Source organism: Cololabis saira, chromosome 13, assembly GCF_033807715.1.
Source record: "Cololabis saira isolate AMF1-May2022 chromosome 13, fColSai1.1, whole genome shotgun sequence".
Taxonomy (NCBI): domain Eukaryota; kingdom Metazoa; phylum Chordata; class Actinopteri; order Beloniformes; family Belonidae; genus Cololabis; species Cololabis saira.
In genome coordinates this window covers 9,504,625-9,525,877 of record NC_084599.1, presented here as the reverse complement: position 1 = coordinate 9,525,877, position 21,253 = coordinate 9,504,625, and the positions used below count along the sequence as shown (strand labels likewise).

Sequence of the window (21,253 nt, the reverse complement as noted above, 5' to 3'; positions counted from 1 at the left end):
GCCCACAGTACGGACCCGGCAACTGCACACGAGTCAGCGGTAAGTGACGTAAATTTTTTTATGTTATTTATATTTGTCTACAAGTATGATCTTTGCATGGGCTAAGTATTTAGCATAGCTCCGGAGCACCGAGGCTGCTCACGGACCGGACTGGTGAGGAGCCCCAGGCCCCGGTGGCTCCAGTGTTCCCTAACAGAGTGTTAGGTAACACCGGAGCTCTATTAGTAATACATTTTTTTTTCTGTTCATGGTTTCAGATCTTCCCCTGAAACTGTTCAACGACACCTTCAGAAGACGCACGGTCCTTCCTTGAGCCAGCAATAGTGCATACATGTTATTTATATACAACTTATGTTTTATTTTTTTAACAATAAAGTTTGTGAACATTCAGTGTTGTGATTTCTTTACAGTTAACATAATTCATTTGTATTGTAACATAAGAATTGAAATGATGAGGAATCGGAGTAAATAACTGTGGTGTCCCTGTTTAGAATTCAATTAAATCTTCCTGTGTGAATTAGTGTGAAGACGAGGTGACCTGGATCCCTCTTCAGGGAACTAAAGGCTGAATTATGGTTCCGCGTTACACCAACGCAGAGCCTACGGCGTAGGGTACGCGACGATTTAATGCAGAACCCTAATTCAGGCGTAAGATCCGGTTACACTGTGTAACTGCATGTGAGCGTCCGACTATCACGTTCAGCTGCGTGACATTGGACACCTTCTGTCCACACTGAAACCGTTAAACTCGCGGCCAGTTAGGACATTCCAATACAAAAAAAAAATAAAGCAATGGAATTTATTTTGTCGCCGAAGCTCCCTGGCATGGGACACGCTTTGTGTACGGAGCCGCTGCTCTTCTGCCCGGAGGCTTTGTTCCCTCCCCTGCTACACGTCATTCAAGCAGCCAATCAGCACAGAGCCTCATTATCATAGCCTCCCCTCCCCTCAGAATCACTCACAGAAAATGAGGTTAGAAGCGGTAAAACTAGAGACATGGCCCACAGGCTGAATTTCTGATTTATGTAGAAAAAACAAGCTTTAGATTGTTTTTAAGACATTTAAGGCCTGTTCAAAATATACATTAAATCTCATAATAAGTCCCCTTTAAAAGATTTTTTTGCCTTGAAAATGCACCATAAAGCACAAATGTCACAACAAGAGAGCGTGCTTGTACACGAGCATGTACTGTATCAAACTCCTGATAAGTTGCTAATAAAAGACACATTAAAAATGTTTATATGTGCAGACACTAATTATACATCTTTTTTGTAACAATCTTTCCAAACACGAGTATTTCTATAGCTGGAGTGGGCCTCGTCTTTTCTTAATCTACATCCATCCGTCTATCAGTCCATCCATACTGACTCATTCCTGTTAGGGTCACAGGGATGTTTCGGGTACGAGGTAGGGGTCCCCCAGGATAAATCACCAGCCCGTCGCAGGGCCACATGTTCACATGGTTACAGGAGCATGCTCTTCATGCAAGTACATCTTTACTGACTTCCTGTCCTGTCATGTCAGACCCCAAACCAGTCAAGGCGGTTCGCCAACATGCTCGAGTTGGTTTCTCACGGATGTTTTTCTCTACAATTTTAACCAGTTATATTTTTTTTTTCTCCACATTCGGCTCATGATTTCTCAGGATGAGGGATGGACAGTTCAGTGCAATGTGAAGTCTGTTGGTCTCCTTAGGCAGATTTTTTGTTTGTTTTGTTTTGTTTATATATATATATATATATATATATATATATATATATATATATATATATATATATATATATATATATATATATATATATATATATATATATATATATTTGTGTGTGTGTGTGTGTGTGTGTGTGTGTGTGTGTGTGAAAATAAAGGATAACAAATTACGCAAAATGTTGCGTAATTTGTGCATTGAGACGACTTGCGCTGACACAACACAGGTAAAGTAAACTGAACTGACATCTAGAAGTATTTTTTGGATCGTGGGAGAAAATCCCAGTGCAAGGAAAATCTACCCACTTCATAAAACGTGTTTCCACTAGCAGGAGCTCAGGGTAAACCTGCCAGACAGGAAACTATAACAGGGCCAACCGTCTCTTCCCCCTCGCCCCCATTCTCCATAACACTGTAGCCGAACAAATAGCCCCGCTGACCACAAGGTGGCGGTATACTGCATTTTTTGCTGTTCGCAAATGACCAGCAAAACAAAGAGAGGAAGAAACACGTACACAAGGGATGCTACTAGTGTTTCTGTTTTATTAACATACACTAAGGTCATAGTATAGAGGGATCCTAGCAGGACCCTAGAGAGACCCTAGAGGGACCCTAGCAGGACCCTAGAGAAACCCTAGAGAGACCCTAGTAGGACCCTAGAGAGACCCTAGCAGGACCCTAGAGAGACCCTAGTAGGACCCTAGAGAGACCCTAGCAGGACCCTAGAGAGACCCTAGTAGGACCCTAGAGAGACCCTAGTAGGACCCTAGAGAGACCCTAGCAGGACCCTAGAGAGACCCTAGTAGGACCCTAGAGAGACCCTAGTAGGACCCTAGAGAGACCCTAGCAGGACCCTAGAGAGACCCTAGTAGGACCCTAGAGGGACCCTAGAGAGACCCTAGAGAGACCCTAGCAGGACTCTAGAGAGACCCTAGCAGGACCCTAGAGAGACCCCAGAGAGACCCTAGTAGGACCCTAGAGAGACCCTAGAGATACCATAGAGAGATCCTAGCAAGACCCTAGAGAGGCCCTAGCAGGACCCTAGAGAGACCCTAGTAGGACCCTAGAGAGACCCTAGAGAGACCCTAGAGAGACCCTAGCAGGACTCTAGAGAGACCCTAGCAGGACCCTAGAGAGACCCTAGAGAGACCCTAGTAGGACCCTAGAGAGACCCTAGAGATACCATAGAGATACCCTAGAGAGACCCTAGAGATACCCTAGAGAGACCCTAGAGATACCCTAGAGAGACCCTAGCAGGACTCTAGAGAGACCCTAGAGAGACCCTAGAGATACCCTAGAGAGACCCTAGCAGGACTCTAGAGAGACCCTAGGGGGACCCTAGCAGGACTGTAGAGAGACCCTAGAGGGACTCTAGCAGGACTCTAGAGAGACCCTAGCAGGACCCTAGAGAGACCCTAGAGAGACCCTAGCAGGACCCTAGAGAGACCCTAGAGAGACCCTAGTAGGACCCTAGAGAGACCCTAGCAGGACTCTAGAGAGACCCTAGGGGGGCCCTAGCAGGACCCCCGAGAGACCCTAGAGAGACCCTAGTAGGACCCTAGAGAGACCCTAGAGAGACCATAGAGAGATCCTAGCAGGACCCTAGAGAGACCCTAGCAGGACCCTAGAGAGACCCTAGAGAGACCCTAGTAGGACCCTAGACTGATCCTAGAGAGACCCTAAAGAGACCCTAGCAGGACTCTAGAGAGACCCTAGGGGGACCCTAGCAGGACTGTAGAGAGACCCTAGAGGGACCCTAGAGAGACCCTAGTAGGACCCTAGAGAGACCCTAGCAGGACTCTAGAGAGACCCTAGGGGGACCCTAGCAGGACTCTAGAGAGACCCTAGCAGGACCCTAGAGAGACCCTAGAGAGACCCTAGCAGGACTCTAGAGATACCCTAGCAGGACCCTAGAGAGACCCTAGAGAGACCCTAGCAGGACTGTAGAGAGACCCTAGAGGGACCCTAGCAGGACTCTAGAGAGACCCTAGCAGGACCCTAGAGAGACCCTAGAGAGACCCTAGCAGGACTCTAGAGAGACCCTAGCAGGACCCTAGAGAGACCGTAGAGAGACCCTAGCAGGACTCTAGAGAGACCCTAGAGAGACTCTAGCAGGACCCTAGAGAAGTTGTTTTATTCTTATTAAGATTCTGATGCCTCACGATTGCATTATTCTGGGATGGTTTTAGGTTAAGTGTCATCGCGTCCACTTGAAAAAACGAATTATTTATATACAGACTGTAATCTCAACATCCGAGTGGACCATTCATGGTTTCATTGTGGGAACACCTGCTGCATACGTTTATACTGGTGAACTGCAAAAACAAAGCAGAACAACAGAAAGATTCACTAGCAACAGCAACAGCAGGGGCAGGGTTTATGTAATTACTCAAACAACCGCTTCCAAGAGTCACAATTCAAAACAATTAACATGACTGCGTCTCATTAGCTTCTCCAACTGCTTGTATGCCTGTGCAGCAGCCTCCTTGTCTGTTAGCTCTTTCCCCTGAAAATCAAGGTCAAATCCAGAGGAATCAGACTGTTTCTTTGTATTGGAAAGGGAAAGTATTAGGATTGCCAGCCAGGCTGCAGTAGGTGAGGGGGGCACAGAGCAGTCACTCCTCCCTCTTTGTTAAGCTAACTCCCTAATTTCAAGGGTAGAGAATAATAAAAGAGAAGAATGAGTCGTCTGTGGGAACGGATGCTGATAAAACTGATGATGAGGGTGTCAAAGTGGCAATGAAGAGAGAATATGCGGGGCCTGTACAGTCAGTCAGTCATGTGGTGGGAATGAAACACAATTAAAATGAAAAGCAGGTGACTTTCTAAATTAAGCAATCATCCAAAACAGATGGTGAATTAAACACTTGCAAAGCAGAGCACGTCTACCTCCTGAACGCTCAGCTTCAGTTCCACCATTCATCGCGTTTGGGATAACATCCAAATATCTCAAATAAAAACCTGCAATGGAAATGGCTCTTATTCAAAATACATGCCAAGTATCCCTGAAACCTTTTCAAAACTTTCATGAGGTGGCATTCATTCATTAGCATGTTTACTTCATTACCATGCAGCATTTTCCAAGTCTAGTTTGGGGCCCGAGCACTGACAGTGCGAAGGCCCTATTTTATCTGTAGGAATAGTTTTTTTTATCCTCATTTTTATTTTTCTTCCGACGAAATGAGGGCCTTTTTGCCCCCCTAAACGTGCCCCAAAAGTCACCAAATTTTGCATGCAAGCCAGGCCTGGCGAAAAATGTGATATTTAATGGTTTGCATTAATGGGCTAATGGCTCAACAGCGCCCCCTTGAAAACTTCGTGCCTCAAGCCCCACAATACGGTTTGACGTACACACCTGTATCATGTCGCAACTTAAAGAAAAGTCTCTTGGCACCATGGCCGAAGCCGAACAGGAAGTCGGCCATTTTGAATTAATCGTGTAATTTTGGTGCAATTTATGCCATTTCTCCGGCCATTTCTTCGCCCGAACCGTAACGTGCACCCAGGTGGCGACGATAGACACCAAAAAGCACGCCCCCCCTTCATCTGATCGGTGGCCATGAGTGCGAGGGCCGTTCATTGCTGCTTGCAGCTTAAATTTTTCTTGTACTCTCTTTGCTCACATATTCTCTTCTGAAACCGCTTAAATTTCACTAAAGCTGCTCTCATTTAGTCCATTAATCCTGTATGATTCTCGGGGGGAAAAAATGGAAATTACCCTTTTAAATTACATTTATAATGCATGTCGACAAATTAGTCCAACTGACATCAAACTAAACCGCACTCATCGTTGTCAGACTAATACACTCAAGTAAAGTATTTGGAAGTTGAGCTAATGCAGCATGTGAACGCTCAACTGGACTAAAAGTGGCCAACGCAGTTCAAGTCTTTCCCCCTGTAATAATAGAGGAGCCTGAGACAGAGAAGAAGAAAAAAGCTCAAGTCCACAGTGACCAGGACGTACGAGGTATACAGAACGGTAAGTCTGTCCAGTTATGGAGTCGGCCTTTTCTATCACGTCAGCTAGAAAAGCAGGAATGTTGTCACTTATTCCGGTAAAGGATGACACGCTTTGATCAATAAATTGATTCCCTAGCATGTATTTGGTTACGTTTAACCATAGCGCGACTAAACCGTGAACATCGACATTCTGACTCTCATTCTTTCTGTCTTTACCGTCAGTGAAACAACTCTGTACTTACAAGTGTTACTAGTTACACCTTCCACTGACTCCTGTTTAGGAGGTATCCAGCACTAATTATTGTGCCATTGGTCCTGCACACAATAACCTCAAGCCCCTGTGACAACGGGGCATCCAGTACCGTAAGCTTTGAAAACAGCGTTAACGAACAACGGCGTATGACTTTGACGCTGCAGTGTGGACGGTCTGAGGTTTGCAGATCTGTGACTCCGTTACATCTGTGTCGGCGGCTCTGCAGGTGAATGACCTGTGACTGCAGACTCCCCCGGGGAAACTCTGGCTCACTCCATAAACCAAACACTGACAAGTTGCAAGAACTGTTGCTAAGATCTAATTGGATGAGTTAGCATGAAAAAATAATAAAAAAAAGAAATAATAAACATTTCCTTAGCCTGACACTGTCTACAACAACCTAAGCTAGTATATCACAACAAGAGAAGAGATTGCAATAAAAAAGCAAATCTAATATTTTTTTCAAATTAAATTAAACATAAAGCTAAGCTAAGTTAAGTGAATTGGCAGCCTAATACAGATCATAAAGACATGAGAGTGGTATGTCATCAAACTATGAGTGAAAAAGCACACTTCCATAAAGTTTTCCCTTCAGCTTGCTGATTTTATTTTAGCCTCTTGGATCACATGAGATCTGCCCACCGCAGGATTTACATGACAAATCACATTTCTGAAGTGAGATCATGTCTTTTACTAGAATGAAACACGCCCTTCCTTTGCTGAGTGATGGATGCACACCGGCACTCTCGAACAAAACTAAACAGCCCCTCAAGACGAGAGTGACTTAGCTGTGATGGAAACGCCCCACAAGGAGGAAGTGGGAAGCCGTGCAGAGCAGCGGTCGGGTTGTGAGGTGATGAGTGCGTTAAATGGAGGAAATAAACAAAGGCGGCTCAGATGTGTGTGTGCATCGCTGTCGGAGATGATTTTCAACACTTAAGCAACCTGGGATGGGAACCAGACGAATGCAAGGTCTCGTGTTTCATTTGCTCTGGCGAAATATGTCTGGCGTCCCTCCAGTTCAAATAGGTTTCCGGCCCAGGTTAGCTAATCACAACATTTATCTAATATGGGGCAGGTTTGATACGTAAGACTATACAGAGGAGCACCACCGAGGCACGTCAATCAGCCTTACGTCACTTTCTGTTGCTTCCATGACTGCAGAGCTATCCAGTTGCATCCAGGGGCCTTTTGGTCTGCTCAACAGGACACACCTTGGAAATGGAGGCTAATAACTGTGAAATGGTGGCTCGATGGAAAACGCACACACAAGATGCAAATAACCTCCCCCCCCAGCGTTCAGTCAGCAGCATGTGAGGAGGTGTCTACCTGCAGCAACTGAGAATAAGCATCATTATTCAGTTTATTATTGGGATGAACAGCAGCAGTTTGTGTTCAGTCTGTGTGGAACTGAACAGTGACAGTGTTTGATGTGTGCTCTGGTATGCAACACGTGGATGAGCAACCTATTATGCATCATCCCCACTCCCTTCAGAGCCGGTGTAATTCTGTGAAAATGGGAGTCTTTTGAGTATCTGAGATGAACAATTCCTGCTAGTAAAGACAGTGAATGCTGCAACGCTCCCTGAGATCTATTATATCCATTTGTTGGTGCTTTAATTAGGAGTCTGTTGGTTCAAACTAGGATCTCCTTTCCCACCTGCAACCTCACACACATGCCTATAAGGTTGTTAACATGCAACCCTGGTAAAAGTTAGGTCCTTAGACACTGCTTTACACAAGCAGAGGCGTTTGAGTTGAGTTTAACAACTCACCAAACACGTGGCTGGAGGTTTTGTCCCCATCCCCACGCCAAAGCGCTGCTGACACAGACATGTTATGATCACAGGAGTGTATCCTAACTCCCCTCTTACAGACAGCTGAACTTCAGTCTCCTATCTTACACACTTTTATAACCTAATATACAGAGTTTTCTTTAAAGTCACTTAAAAAAACTCAGACAAATATGTTTTAGATAACCTGAAAGATGATGAAACAGGTCACACATCTGATGTAATTTGCTTTCACTCAGACAGAGGATCACTTTCACGGAGGAAATGAAACCGAACTCCGTCTAACTTAACTTTCAAGTTTGATCCTTTTTTGATTTAGAGAAGCCAACTCATCAAAAAGAGCAAATTTCCCTAAAGTAATTGTTGACTCAACAACACATGTGAAAATAATAATAGACCAAGGCGTTTAAGTAGGAGAACAGACAGAGAATCTGCCAACACGGTTCCACAGGTAAGGTTAGGGTGACACCGGGATATATGTGATCACTTTTCAGCTCTATGTTTTCCAGTCAAAAGGAGACCACATGTGACGGGTTCTCCAAGGTCACGGCAATGCAGACTGGAGTAAACTAAGACGTTCAGATTTAGGAAGTCAAGGGAGTCAACTAAAACTTTGATGGCTATAAATATAACAGAAATTTAAGAAGAACCTGCCCAATCTCACCAACATCCCAAATCAAACATTTTAAAAACTGTATGTGTCATATAACCTATAAATGAACGTCAATGACAAAAATGATTCACCGCATTTGAACCGTTCTTCTTTAATTTAGTACTTTTTCTCGTCTTTCGTTCATTTTTATATATACCAACCTTTTTTTCCCTTTTAATCGTGTACTAAAGCTTGCTTACGAGCAGGCTGTTGAACTCACGATGAAACAATACTGAGTGTATCAAAGTGTTCAGGTTGTACACAACCTGAACACTTTGATACACTGACCCCACGGGTTGGGTCAAACTTTGATTATAAGTTGGGAACAAACTTATCAATTTACAAGAAAAACTGGAAAAGAATTGTAAGTGAGAACACTTTTCAACTCAATTTCAATTCAATTTTATTTATATAGCATCTATTACAACACAAGTTGTCTCGGCGCTTCCCAGAGACCCAGAACATAAACCCCTGAGAAATTATTACATAAACAATGGCAGGTAAAAACACCCGCTGCAATGTTTGTGGTTTTCTGTCACATGACAAACTGGTTTGGTGTGACTCGTGTTTATCCCAAAAAATAAATAAATAAATAAGATAGACAGACACTTTATTGATCCTGAGAGTTAACCCCTCTCAGATGAGACCTGTCGGTTTTCTATTCTGTCCAGGTTCTGGGCAAGGCCATGTTACAAATGGGTTGAGGCGAAAATGCCCCCTATATACTATACTATATTAGATTAGTTTAGATGTCTTTATTGTCTCTGAACAAATCCAGTGAAATTGGCAATGCACCAACAATACAATAAAATAAAATAAATATAATAAAATACTTTAAAATACAATATAAATACATTTATTGCTTTATATAATCTTACCTGATGTGGTACAAAAAAAGAAAAACAACAAAAAAACTGTCACGGATGTGAAATCTGCCTGTGAAGACCAAAAACGATTTTATTCAACCAGATTGTAAATATAATAATATATATAAATATATAATATAATATAAAAATTGTAAAATGTGTTTACAGGACTGTCTCAGAAAATTAGAATATTGTGATTTTCTGTAATGCAATTAGAAAAACAAAAATGTCATACATTCTGGATTCATTACAAATCAACTGAAATATTGCAAAGCCTTTTATTATTTTAATATTGCTGATCATGGCTTACACAGCTTAAGAAAACTCAAATATCCTATCTAAAAAAATTTGAATATTCTGGGAATCTTAATCTTAAACTGTAAGCCATAATCAGCAATATTAAAATAATAAAAGGCTTGCAATATTTCAGTAGATTTGTAATGAATCCAGAATGTATGACATTTTTGTTTTTTTTAAATTGCATTACAGAAAATAAAGAACTTTATCACAATATTCTAATTTTCTGAGACAGTCCTGTATTCCCACTTCAACTCTTTTCTTATTTCAGCATTGGCATCCATTAAAAAGCTGGAACCTTTGGTGCATCAGACAAGAATAAGTTATAAACACAAACACCATAATCATAATTTAGCCCCTGGCGCCCTCGTGTGGCCGAGCCTAGTCATCGCTTACTTCCGGTAACTCTGACGCAACATCCGGTTGTGCAGCAGCCATTTTGTCTGCTCGGGCAAGTCCGCGGCCACCAACAGCAGTTCCACCTCTACAAACAATTTATTATCTCCTTTTTGCGCCTTTAATTCCATGTTAACTGCAACCTGAGAGACGTATAAAATTGGCCCAGTCCCTTGTGGACGTGACCAGGGCCCCCCCGGGTCGGGACCAGCCCGTATCTGGGCTTAGGCGGCGCGGACATGTCGTGTGAGGAGAGCTACTTGGCTATCATCCGCTACCTGACGGATGAACGGGAGCCGTACGCGCCGGGGACGCCCGGCAACACCAAGAGGAAGATCCGCAAGGCGGCCGCCTGCTACGTGGTCCGCAGCGGGACCCTGTTCTACCAGCGGCGGCTGAAGGGGCAGAACGACTTCACGGAGCTGGAGGTGGTGCTGCGGGACGAGCGGAGACAGGAACTGATCAGCGATGCTCACATACTGACGGGGGGGGAGCACCTGAACCAGCAGCTCACCTGGGAGCTCATCTCGCACAAGTACTGGTGGAGAGGTGAGGCACACATACACGCTCACTGCACCTGTTTGCTGCGAGGTGACCGGTTTATGCGGGTTAAATAGTAAATATCGGTGTCAGAATGAGCCAGCCTTGTGTCACCGCTGCACGCAGAATACTCGCTGCCGCCACCTAGTGGTCGTTTAAAGGAACTGTCATTTCAGGCTGACAGGGGGACCTTGTTTTTCTATGCACATTACTTTTTTTTAATTTATTTTCGTATTTTTAAATATTTTATATATTTTATTTATATATATATATATATATATATATATATATATATATATATATATATATATATATATATATATATATATATATATATTCTATTAACATAATTTGTCATTACAGCATGTTTGTGCATCAAGTAATACAAGTTAGTGCAAAGAATACCTGTTTTATAATTTAAGAAAAAACAAATAAAATCAACAAAATAGGAAATAAACACAACAATTTTTTATTTTTTTTTAATTTTTATATATTTTATATTTTTTTTTATTTTATTAACATTTCTCATTACAGCATGTTTGTGCAACAAGTAATACACGTTTGTGCAAAGAATACCTGTTTTATAATTTAAGAAAAAGCAAAAACAAAAGAAAACAAATACAATCAACAAAATAGGAAATAAAAAAAATAAACACATAACAATTTTTTTATTTATTTTTTATATATTTTATATATTTTTTTATTTTATTAACATTATTTCTCATTACAGCATGTTTGTGCATCAAGTAATACACGTTTTTGCAAAGAATACCTGTTTTATAATTTAAGAAAAAGCAAAAACAAAAGAAAACAAACAAATACAATCAACAAAATAGGAAATAAAAAAAATAAACACTTTCAAATTTCATGTGAGAACACATGCTAGCACAGTGGTCCTCAACCTTTTTTCAGTGATGTACCCCCCGTGAAATATTTTTTACCCCCTAACCAGCGCAAAGCACTTTTGGTTGTAAAAAAAAAAAGACCTAAAACAGAGCACTGTGCCATCAGTAACTGATTTATTAAACATAAAAATATTGCTGCTATGCTTCAACCACGACTCCATTGTTGGTCCAAGTGATTGACAGGTGAAGCCAGGTGATTGACAGGTTAGGTGGAACCATCCTGGTGTGGGGGAGACTCTGCGGTTTTAGGATAATAAGTTGAATAGCTTACTCCTGAAGATAAAATTCATTTTATGAATTTAGACTTATATTTTCCTCAATTATTTATGAAATATTTATTTTTAAAGGATTTTTGCATGGGTGCTACTTTTTAAATATATGTATATTTTAAAATCTCACGTACCCCCTGGAGTGCCTTCACGTACCCCCAGGGGTACGCGTACCCCCATTTGAGAACCACTGGAATAGAATACTTTATTGTCAATATACTTGGGTACAGTGAGATTGAAAGCAGCATCACCTCTCCAGTGCAAGACAGTGCAAACAATAAGAAATATAAGAGTATAAGAAATATAAATAATACAAAAATATAAAAAGGTTAAGGTGCATTTGAATAGTGGAATCAAGACCTGAGATCCTATTTACAGATAATAACATATAGTTACACATGTGGTGGAATATTGCACGGATAGTCCGGGAAAAAGTATTGCACAGTAAAAACAATAATTGCACATGAAGTCATTCATATATTGTTCAGGGGGATTATGGCTTTTGGGAAAAAAGCTGTTTTTTAGTCTGTTAGTTTTTGACCTGATGACTCTGACCCTGATGACAAAAGAAAACAAATAAAATCAACAAAATAGGAAATATAAACGCATAAAAAATTGCATGTACATATGAGAACACATGCCAGCATATGCTTCCAAGAAAAAAGAAAGAAGGAAAAAGACAAATAATAAAATAATTCTGAACACAATAAGGAAACACATCTAATATACATGTAGACAGGATAACAGTGATTTCAGTCAAGTAATGTAGAAGGCACTTATTAAAAATAACAGGTCACAAACATGTCGGTTGCAAGAAGGATTATTCACACACACAAAAACAACACTTCCCCACCCACCTCCTTTGTATGGCTCTCTATTACCTTCTATGCACATTATTTACTCTACTGGCGTTTAAATGATACCTGTCAAGTTTTGGATTTAAAAATAAGGGAAATGTTCCGCCACCCGCTGTCCCACCAGCCCAACCGAGATCCAGTATTACATTTTAAGACTGGTTTACAACAAATCTAAAATATCTATCTGTCAACCACTTACACACTGCAATTATATGCTTAGAATTTGATGGGCCGACCTTTGTTGACCCTGAAATTCCTGACATTCCTATGTATGTAAGTCCTATAATGGAGTCTAAATGAAAACACAAAAGTGAATTAAAGCACATTTATTTATATTAAATGTTTTCAGTTTATATACACATTGATTGTCTTCAAGTGAAACATTAACATTTTCACTCATGTGGTTCTCTGGCATTCACTGATTGATGACACAGACGCACGTTCCTTTCGCCGTGAGAGACACTAACATCGCCACTCCTGCTCATCTTTAGGAAAGTAAATTCGGTATCCCATTTTTAGAGATGTTTGTAATTTACGGGAAAATACTAATACGGGAGGACGGTGGGAAAGAGGGGTAAAATACGGTAGGTTCCCGGCCAAAACGGGAGACTTGACAGGTATGGTTTAAATGCATGTGGAAAATGGAGTGAATACATGAAACAAATGCTTACTATGCTTTATTCATATAAACCTGGTAGATAAGTAAAAAATACCTCTTGGCCAACTTGGTGTCATGCACTGCATTCAAACAGCATCCTCTGAGAATGAGAAGTGTCATGTGATTGTATAATCTGATCATTTCTATCTGTGTGTGTGTGTGTGTGTTAACACAACCAGGTATCCTGAAGAATGTGAAAGACCACATCAGAGAATGTGCCCAGTGTCAGAGCAAGCGCAGTGCCGACGACGGCTCTGGAGGCCGCCTGTTCTCCAGACCGGGCAGACGTAGGGCTGCTCCCAATATGAATGAGGAAGAAGAAGAGGAGGAGGAGGAGGAAGATGAAGAAGAAGGGGGAGGAGGAGATGAAAGTTCATTTGGTGCAGATTCAGTTGTCCAGCAGAGATTCAGGATGGCCAAGGGATCAACCAAGCATCAAGTGATCTTTGTAAGTTTTATTTCCTATAAGCAGCGTGTTGATGTAGAAGGAATGCCTCTATTGTAGCCACACACTGAGATAATTGAGCTGATTTTGGTCCCAGTTCTCCATTTTTGATAATCCTTTGCACAGTCATCTTCAAATGCACCAGAACAGAGCCAGTCATCTGTATCAGCTTGTTCACTTTCATTAAGTCCCTGGCTCTGATGCTGCTCCCCCGACACGTTTTACAGTAGCATCTCCTGGATTACACCATCACCACAACCATTAACAAGCACTTTAATTCCACAGCCCTAACTTCTCTGCTGCTCTTGAACTCTCTGTCTGCTCTGTATCATCTGAAAGCAGACTGGGGATACGCTCCTGCTGCCGCATCTCGGTGAACACTTTAATACTGCATTGCCAAAACTCCACATTTGTCCTTGCCAGGACTTCAGGCTCGTCCATCTTATTTGCAAGAGACCAGACGTTCCAGATGATCACAGCTCGTGGGGAATTTGGGGTCTCAGTCTGGGTATAATTTGACTTCTTTATGTCGATCAGCTGCTCACACTTGTAAACAACTCGTTCATTATTACAGTTAGTCGTCATAAAGGTTGTAGCATCCCAGTCGAAATCAAAGCAAGTCTGGACTGATGGTCTCATCATGTAGTTTATTATGGGTTTCTGTGATCCATAAACCAACGTAAGAGCTGCATAAAAAAAAAGAAAACAATACATTAACAATTAACTTAAACTACGTTGGTACCAAAACTTCTCACAAACTCAAACTGACAGACAAATAAATAAAATAAACTACCTTGTTGCCCTCTCGACTGGTGCTAACTCCCCTTTTGTCCTTCCTTTTCCGTGTATTGTCTTTGTATTCTTATCTGTTTTACCGTGAACCGTTATTAACCCGTTATTAACCCTTTACTGTTTACATTCCTTTTTCATCAGTTTAGTTTTCTCTCTTCAAAATAAAAGCACTTCCGTGTTGAAAGAATATAACTAAATAAAAGCAGCATAACAATAGAAACATGAATTTTTAACTGTAAACTATTATGAACTGGAGTCCTTTACAAAGGTTGTTTTAAAAAATAAAAAAGTAACAAAGACAATACCCCAAGCAGCAAGACCGAGAAGAAAAGTAATTCAAAAACAATGATATCAATTAGGAAACTTGTCGAAAAACTAAAAAAAATTGCAGAAAGGACCAAGAGGTGTTTCAGCAAGCTGCCACCTTCAATGTCATTACCAGAACGATGCCTTGTGATCACTTGGGACTTAGGGTGTTTTTATAAATGGACTATCTATAAATGGACAGTGTGGTGTGTGCTGTCTGCGCTCCACACAGTACTGACATCAAAAATGTAAAATATACAATGTTTTTGTTTTTAATGTCATGCTTTTGATGTTTGACATTTGAAAAATCTTTCAGTGTCGACCACCCGTTTTTCTGCTACTCTTCCCTTCACTTATGGACAGAAACCCAGCTGAGTGTTAATTGTGATGTGCCGTTTGTTTGGTGCTCGTTGCAGGTTGACAGCAAGGGTGAGGTGAACCAGTTCCTGCCCAAACACAGCCAGACAATGCTGGACAAACTTAACCAACAGCGTCTCTCCAATCAGTTCTGTGACATCACGCTGCTGATCGAGGGCGAGGAGTACCGCGCCCACAAAGCCGTCCTGGCCGCCTGTAGCGAATACTTCAACGAGCTGTTCTTTGAGAAGGGGGCGGCGGCCACGCATGAAGCCGTGGTGGACCTCACTGGTGAGCATCCCGCTCTTCACCGTCTGCTAGCGGTGTAACAATATATACAAAAAACGTCACGATGCGTGTCGTGGAGGTGACAAACTGTATCGCGATATTAGGTTATTAATATTAATCTATCGGTTGACTAGTAACGACCGCGCCTCGACCCGCGGACCAAAATCTTCCTCCGCTCAGAAGAAACTAGTACCGTTTTGGTCCCGATCACGGGACTCTTGCAGGTTTTGAGCTCTGAACTTTTACTGATGTAAGGCTGGTGTAGAGTTAAGCCTTACCTTATTAAATTAAACCTTTTTCGGGTCGTGAGTAGGATAAACACGGGGACAACTTCTGCTGAGTTCCAGTTACTTTAATGTCCCTCAACAGTGTAGGATTTTAGAACATCAACACAACACCTAGTGCCGTACTGTGGCGTATCACTCCGCCCAATCTAAAACAGACTAATCACTACAGATAAACTGACTAGTGTAATTATAGTCCCTGATTTACATCAGAATATAAAGAATATATTTATAAAATAATGAACCCTGAATTACCAAAATAACCTTCTTAACAAAAATAAATCTCTTACACTTATAAGGTAAGCATGAATCAATCTGTTTTATGATGTAAAATTGTATGTATTTATTTTATTTATTTATTTTATTTTAGTAGTTAAATTTCTGGAAAAGAAAAAAGTCAAATCATACATGAGAGAAACTATTCAGTTTGTGGCAAAATATTTGTACTTGTATGAAACTGAAGATGCATAATGCAAACCTGACATTTACTTTTAGTTCAGTTAGTGGAAAATGGTTGGCCTGGCTTTCTCTTTAAAACTTAAACAGTTATAAAACATTACAAACTGTAACAATAGGGCAAACGCACAGTATTGTTTTGTATTTTGTGTCTTTCAAATAAAAGACAATTTTTTCCAGTCATATGTTCCTCATTGTTGTTAAAAAAAATACTGCTATAATATCGTATCGTTATCGTGAGATTAGTGTATCGTTACACTAGGGCTGCACGATTAATCGTTAAAAAATCGCGATCTCGATTCATGCTTGAACGCGATCTCATTTCCAAATGACGACGATTTAAAAAAAAAAAAGTTTTTTTTTTTTTTTTTTTTTAAGATGGCTGCATAAAAAAAGGACTAGGCCTATGTTCTAGGTTGTTGTAGTCCTGTCATGGTCAACTATCATGTTGTCATGTTTGTTATATTTTGTTAATGATTGTGGATTACATTTGGAGAAACATCTACCTTTCTCATCACCTGACACATATTGCACATAAATATTGTTAAAATTGTTATTGTTAAAATTATTTAAAGACAAGAGAGATGTTTATTGTTTTTATGTTCAATGTCAGCTGTTACAGCAAAAAGCAGCCAGAGGAATAATTTGTTGCCTCAGAACTACAGGATCTGTTACAAGTCCCCTTTCTGAAACGGTGTTCAACTCAGGGAGGAACAAATATTGTTCAAAATTGTTATTATTGTTTAAATTATTCAAAGGTTTGTGTAAAGAAGACAATATATGTTTATTGTTATTATATTTTTGTTCAGCTGTTGCAAAGTTAAAGTAATAAGTGCAATAAATTTTATATTGGAAAGAAATCGTGAGAATCGTGATCTCAATTCTAAGCAAAAAAATCGTGATTCTCATTTTGTCCAGAATCGTGCAGCCCTACGTTACACCCCTACTGTCTGCACTCTATGTTTTGTTTCTGTCGTTGCCCGGCTCTAATCTTCCCCGTTCCCTCGACAGGCTTCGTCAAGCCCAGCTTCCTCCCGCTGCTGGATTTTGCGTACACCTCCAAGCTCACGTTCAACTTCTGCATCATGGCAGACATCGCCAACCTGGCCAGACACTTGCTGATGAACGAGGTGTTGCAGATCTGCGAGAACGTGCACAAGCAGGTGGAGGAGCAGAAACTGACGGTGTATCAAAGAGGGGACGTGCACACGCTGATGGCCAACCAGCCGGCTCTCCAGGAGGCTTCCAAGGTGGATGGTGCAGAGGTCTACATGGTGACCATACAGGGCGACGACAAGGCGGTGGTAGCAAACGAGCCTCTGACTTTTGTGGCGCCTTCTAAAGAAGGCTACGTCCAGCAGCCGCTGACCGTCGTCACGCAGACGGTGGAGGGGGAGGCGGTGCACGTGGGCGAAGCCGGACAAACCGAGACTGTAGCTCTGATCACTCACAGCAGCCAGGTGGAGCCAGGAGAGACCGTCACGCTCATCTCCGGCGGTGCTGAGGGGATGGAGGGCGAGACCATGACGGTAGTCACCCACAGCGGCCAGTCGGGGGCCAGCGAGTCCCTGGCCGTGGTGTCGGCCTGTCTGGCCATGGAGCAGCCGCAGGTCACCGAGGACGGAGCCTTCGTCATCAACATGGACACCACGGACAAGCCGGGCCCCCCAGAGGTCGCTGCTCCAGAGCCTGAAGCGACTCTGCACCGGGACGCCACCACAGAGACCCAGAGCACTCCTGAAATCCCGGCGGCGCCCCCGAAACGCAAGCGAGGCCGCCCCGCCAAGGTGAAGAAGGAGGTGGTGGAGAGGGAGGAGCCGCCGCCGGAGCCGGAGGATCCGTCCGCTGACGAAGGCTACGCAGACAAGCAGGGGCTGGCGGGGGACGACACCAGCAGGAGGAGACTGCGGCAGCGCTCCATGGCCGAGGGCGGCTACGCCCGTCTGCACATGGGGCTGGAAGAAGACGAGGAAGGAAAGAAAACGCCCCCACAAACAGCCCCCCCTGCCGCCGCCACCACCGCCACCAAGGTACTGAAACACACCCCACACGTCTCATCACCAGTCGTTTCCATCATTTATTTTTATTAATATTAAAGGGGACCTATTATGGCATCTAATACCTATTTTAAACAGGCCTTGAATGTCTTAAAAACAAGCTTTTGATTGTTTTTGCTAAATAAATTAGAAATTCAGCCTCTGAGCCATGTCTTTATCTTCCCATTCTCTAACCTCATTATCTATGCAGGATTCTGAGTGGGCGGGGCTATGATAATGAGGCTCTGTGCTGATTGGCTGCTTGAATGACGCGATACACCGCTATGAAAAAATGGCGGAAGCTCCGGCCGGCGGAGTTAGTTGTGGGCGTGGTTTCACACATCGGAGGCCAACCGTTGTAAATCGCATTTTTGTTACATAACGACGGGAGCAGAATCTGAACGGCTCGTAGATCCACATCACACTGGACGGCTCATCCGGGCGGCTGTACAGACACTGCAGAATTTGGTTGCTTTCCTCCTTCTCTGAGTTGGCAGGCTGAGGGGAGACCACTTTATATATGTTAAAGCAAGAAAAAAACTGTTTTTATTAATAGGTCCCCTTTAAGATTTTATTAGTTTTCAGCATCATCATAAACCAAGAGGACTGACAAATCCACAACACATTATACATATAATACACACCTCCCAGTGTTACACACACACAAAGTTAGGGGAAAAAGGGCATTAACACAAATAACTAAACAAAAAAAAAACAACCCGGAATGTAAATAAATAAATGAATACAAAAAAGGGAGGGGGGTACGGTACAGTGATGTAATACGCTTTCTTTGATTGTACAGGGCATTTAACATGCTTCTATTACACAACACAGTGGGGGCAAAGTAGGAGAGGTCGTCAAGTTTACAAGATCATACTGGTGTAATGCTTGTATTTGTCCATAAATGTCCGTACAATGTCCCAAAGTCCTTGAATGACTTTGTATAAGTTTAAGAGCAGATTGGTGGCACGTCCCATGCTTAAAATATCCAAGTAGTCTTTAAGCCATTCAGATAGAGCAGAGCATGAGGGTTTGTGCAGCCTCCAGTTCATGAGGATGATTCTCTTTGCAGAGAGGAAGCCAAGGCTCATAAGATAATGTGTAGAGTTGGATTGAACATGTTTAGGTATCTGTCCAAGAAGGCATACAGTAGGACAGACGGGTACTTGAACCTCAAGCACGTCAGGTAAGGCTGGGCGATATATCGAGATTTTAATATATATCGATATATTTTCAAACGCGATATGGTACGAGACAATATCGTTTATATCGATTTAAAAAAATATATATATTTTTTTTTATGATTTTGATATAGCTTATTTTGTGACAAATTGACTTGAATGTTTTATTTGAGATTTGCACAAATGTTTTGTTATTTGCACAACTGTCAACCTCAGTGGAAAAGTCTGCCTGTTACTGTCTACATTGTATTAATTGCACAGTGTATTTTAATTTAATTGTTATGCAGGAAAGGAATATTTGTTTTATTTTATTCAAGAAGCATTTTTATTCTATATATGCAGGCAGTTTATTTTTATTTCATTTGTTTTATACATTTTGATATTGTGCAGACCTCTGTTAATAAAGGAACCTGTGTGACATTTGGCACGAGGCTTTGTATTAAAACTGACTGTTTTTTTAAGGGTTTGCCTCAGAAAAAAATGAAGCTAACAGAGATGCTATGCTATAATGCTTTGGGGGAAACCCCAATTATGGCACAGAAAAAATATCGATATATATCGAGTATCGCTATTCAGCTAGAAAATATCGAGATATGACTTTTGGTCCATATCGCCCAGCCCTACCGTCAGGTAGGACCTTCGTTACACCCAGCCAGAAGGCCTTGACAGCAGGGCAGTCCCATAGGAGATGTAGCAAGGATCCATGCCCCCCACAGTTATGCCAACATGGGTTTGACAGCTCTTTATTTATTTTGGATATGCAGGATGGGGTCATGTAGGCTCTGCAGAATATCTTGAATTGTATGATCCTGTATTGGACCTGTGTCCATCATGACAACACGAGTTAATCTCCATGTTGTAGGTGGTGCCACGGCACGGGAAGAGGGGGAGACCCCCGAAGCAGCCAGCAGAGACCCAGGTGAAGCCGCAGAGCGCGTGCGACTCTGCGGCGGAGGCCAGCGTCGTCACGGACAACACGGCAGCGACGGCAGAGATCAGCACCCAGGATGCTGGGACGACGCCGGCAGAGCCGGAGGCCGAGACCAAGCCGCCCCAGGCCTCGACGGGGACCGCCGGAGAAGGGGAGCACACCTGCTCCGAGTGCGGCATGTCCTTCAACAGACGCTACTCCCTCATCATGCACACGCTGAAGCACGAGAAAGCTCGTGCGTACAAGTGCAGCGTAAGTGTCGGGCAGCGCAGGATTATCGGCGTCGACGAGTCTCCGTGCTCTCTCTTAGGGCTGGGGATCGATTCAAATGTCAAGAATTGATTCGATTCTTAAGATTCAGAATTGATTATCAAGATTTGATTTGATTCGATTAGATTCCGATATTGATTTGGGTTAGTGTTATTAAAACTGTTTTTTGAGCTGTTGCATGAATTATATGACTGTAGTTATGCAAAATATTAATACTAGTATTATATTGAGATTAAACAGCAAATATTGGCAGCTAATGATGCTGTAAGGACCAATCAGCTCCCAGAATTCTGATAGAACTGAAACAGAAACATCATGTGGGTCAGAATTACCAAACAGATCCAGGGAGGAAACAGAGACGGATGAAATCGCTTTTATTTTTTCCCACATTCCGTTTTTTATTTGTTCCATGTTCGGTCTATTTTGGTTTTTAATTTTTGAGCATTTGGTTTTTAGCATTTTTTCAAATGTAACCCCAAGACAGTATATAAAGTAATGAAATATAGACAATTTATGCTATTATAACACTTTAATGTTTTCATACCTTTAAACATATTTAAAGGCAAAAACATGGCACCAGTTATTCTCGTGTCCAACAAAACATTCCTTTTTTGGAGATAAACAAAAAAATAACCAAAAGTTGTAATGTAATGATGAAAAAAATAAAATAAAAGAAGAAAAAAAATCGATCTTTAGACATATGAATCGATTTTTTTAGGAATTAATGAGAATCGATTTAGAATTGGGAAATCGA

At 41.9% G+C, this 21,253-nt stretch overlaps 1 protein-coding gene across 1 annotated transcript in view; it reads left to right on the top strand.

The window, feature by feature from the left end:
* Positions 1 to 9,974: 9,974 nt before the first annotated feature.
* The window catches only part of zbtb11 (zinc finger and BTB domain containing 11), a 20,978-nt gene continuing 9,699 nt past the window's right edge, over positions 9,975 to 21,253 (top strand). Inside the window, exons 1-5 of the mRNA XM_061737597.1 lie at positions 9,975 to 10,473; positions 13,333 to 13,601; positions 15,113 to 15,344; positions 17,093 to 18,111; positions 20,161 to 20,481. Coding sequence (XP_061593581.1) covers positions 10,164 to 10,473; positions 13,333 to 13,601; positions 15,113 to 15,344; positions 17,093 to 18,111; positions 20,161 to 20,481 — 2,151 coding nt within the window. The 5' untranslated portion in view covers positions 9,975 to 10,163. The remainder of the gene's footprint in view (positions 10,474 to 13,332; positions 13,602 to 15,112; positions 15,345 to 17,092; positions 18,112 to 20,160; positions 20,482 to 21,253) is intronic.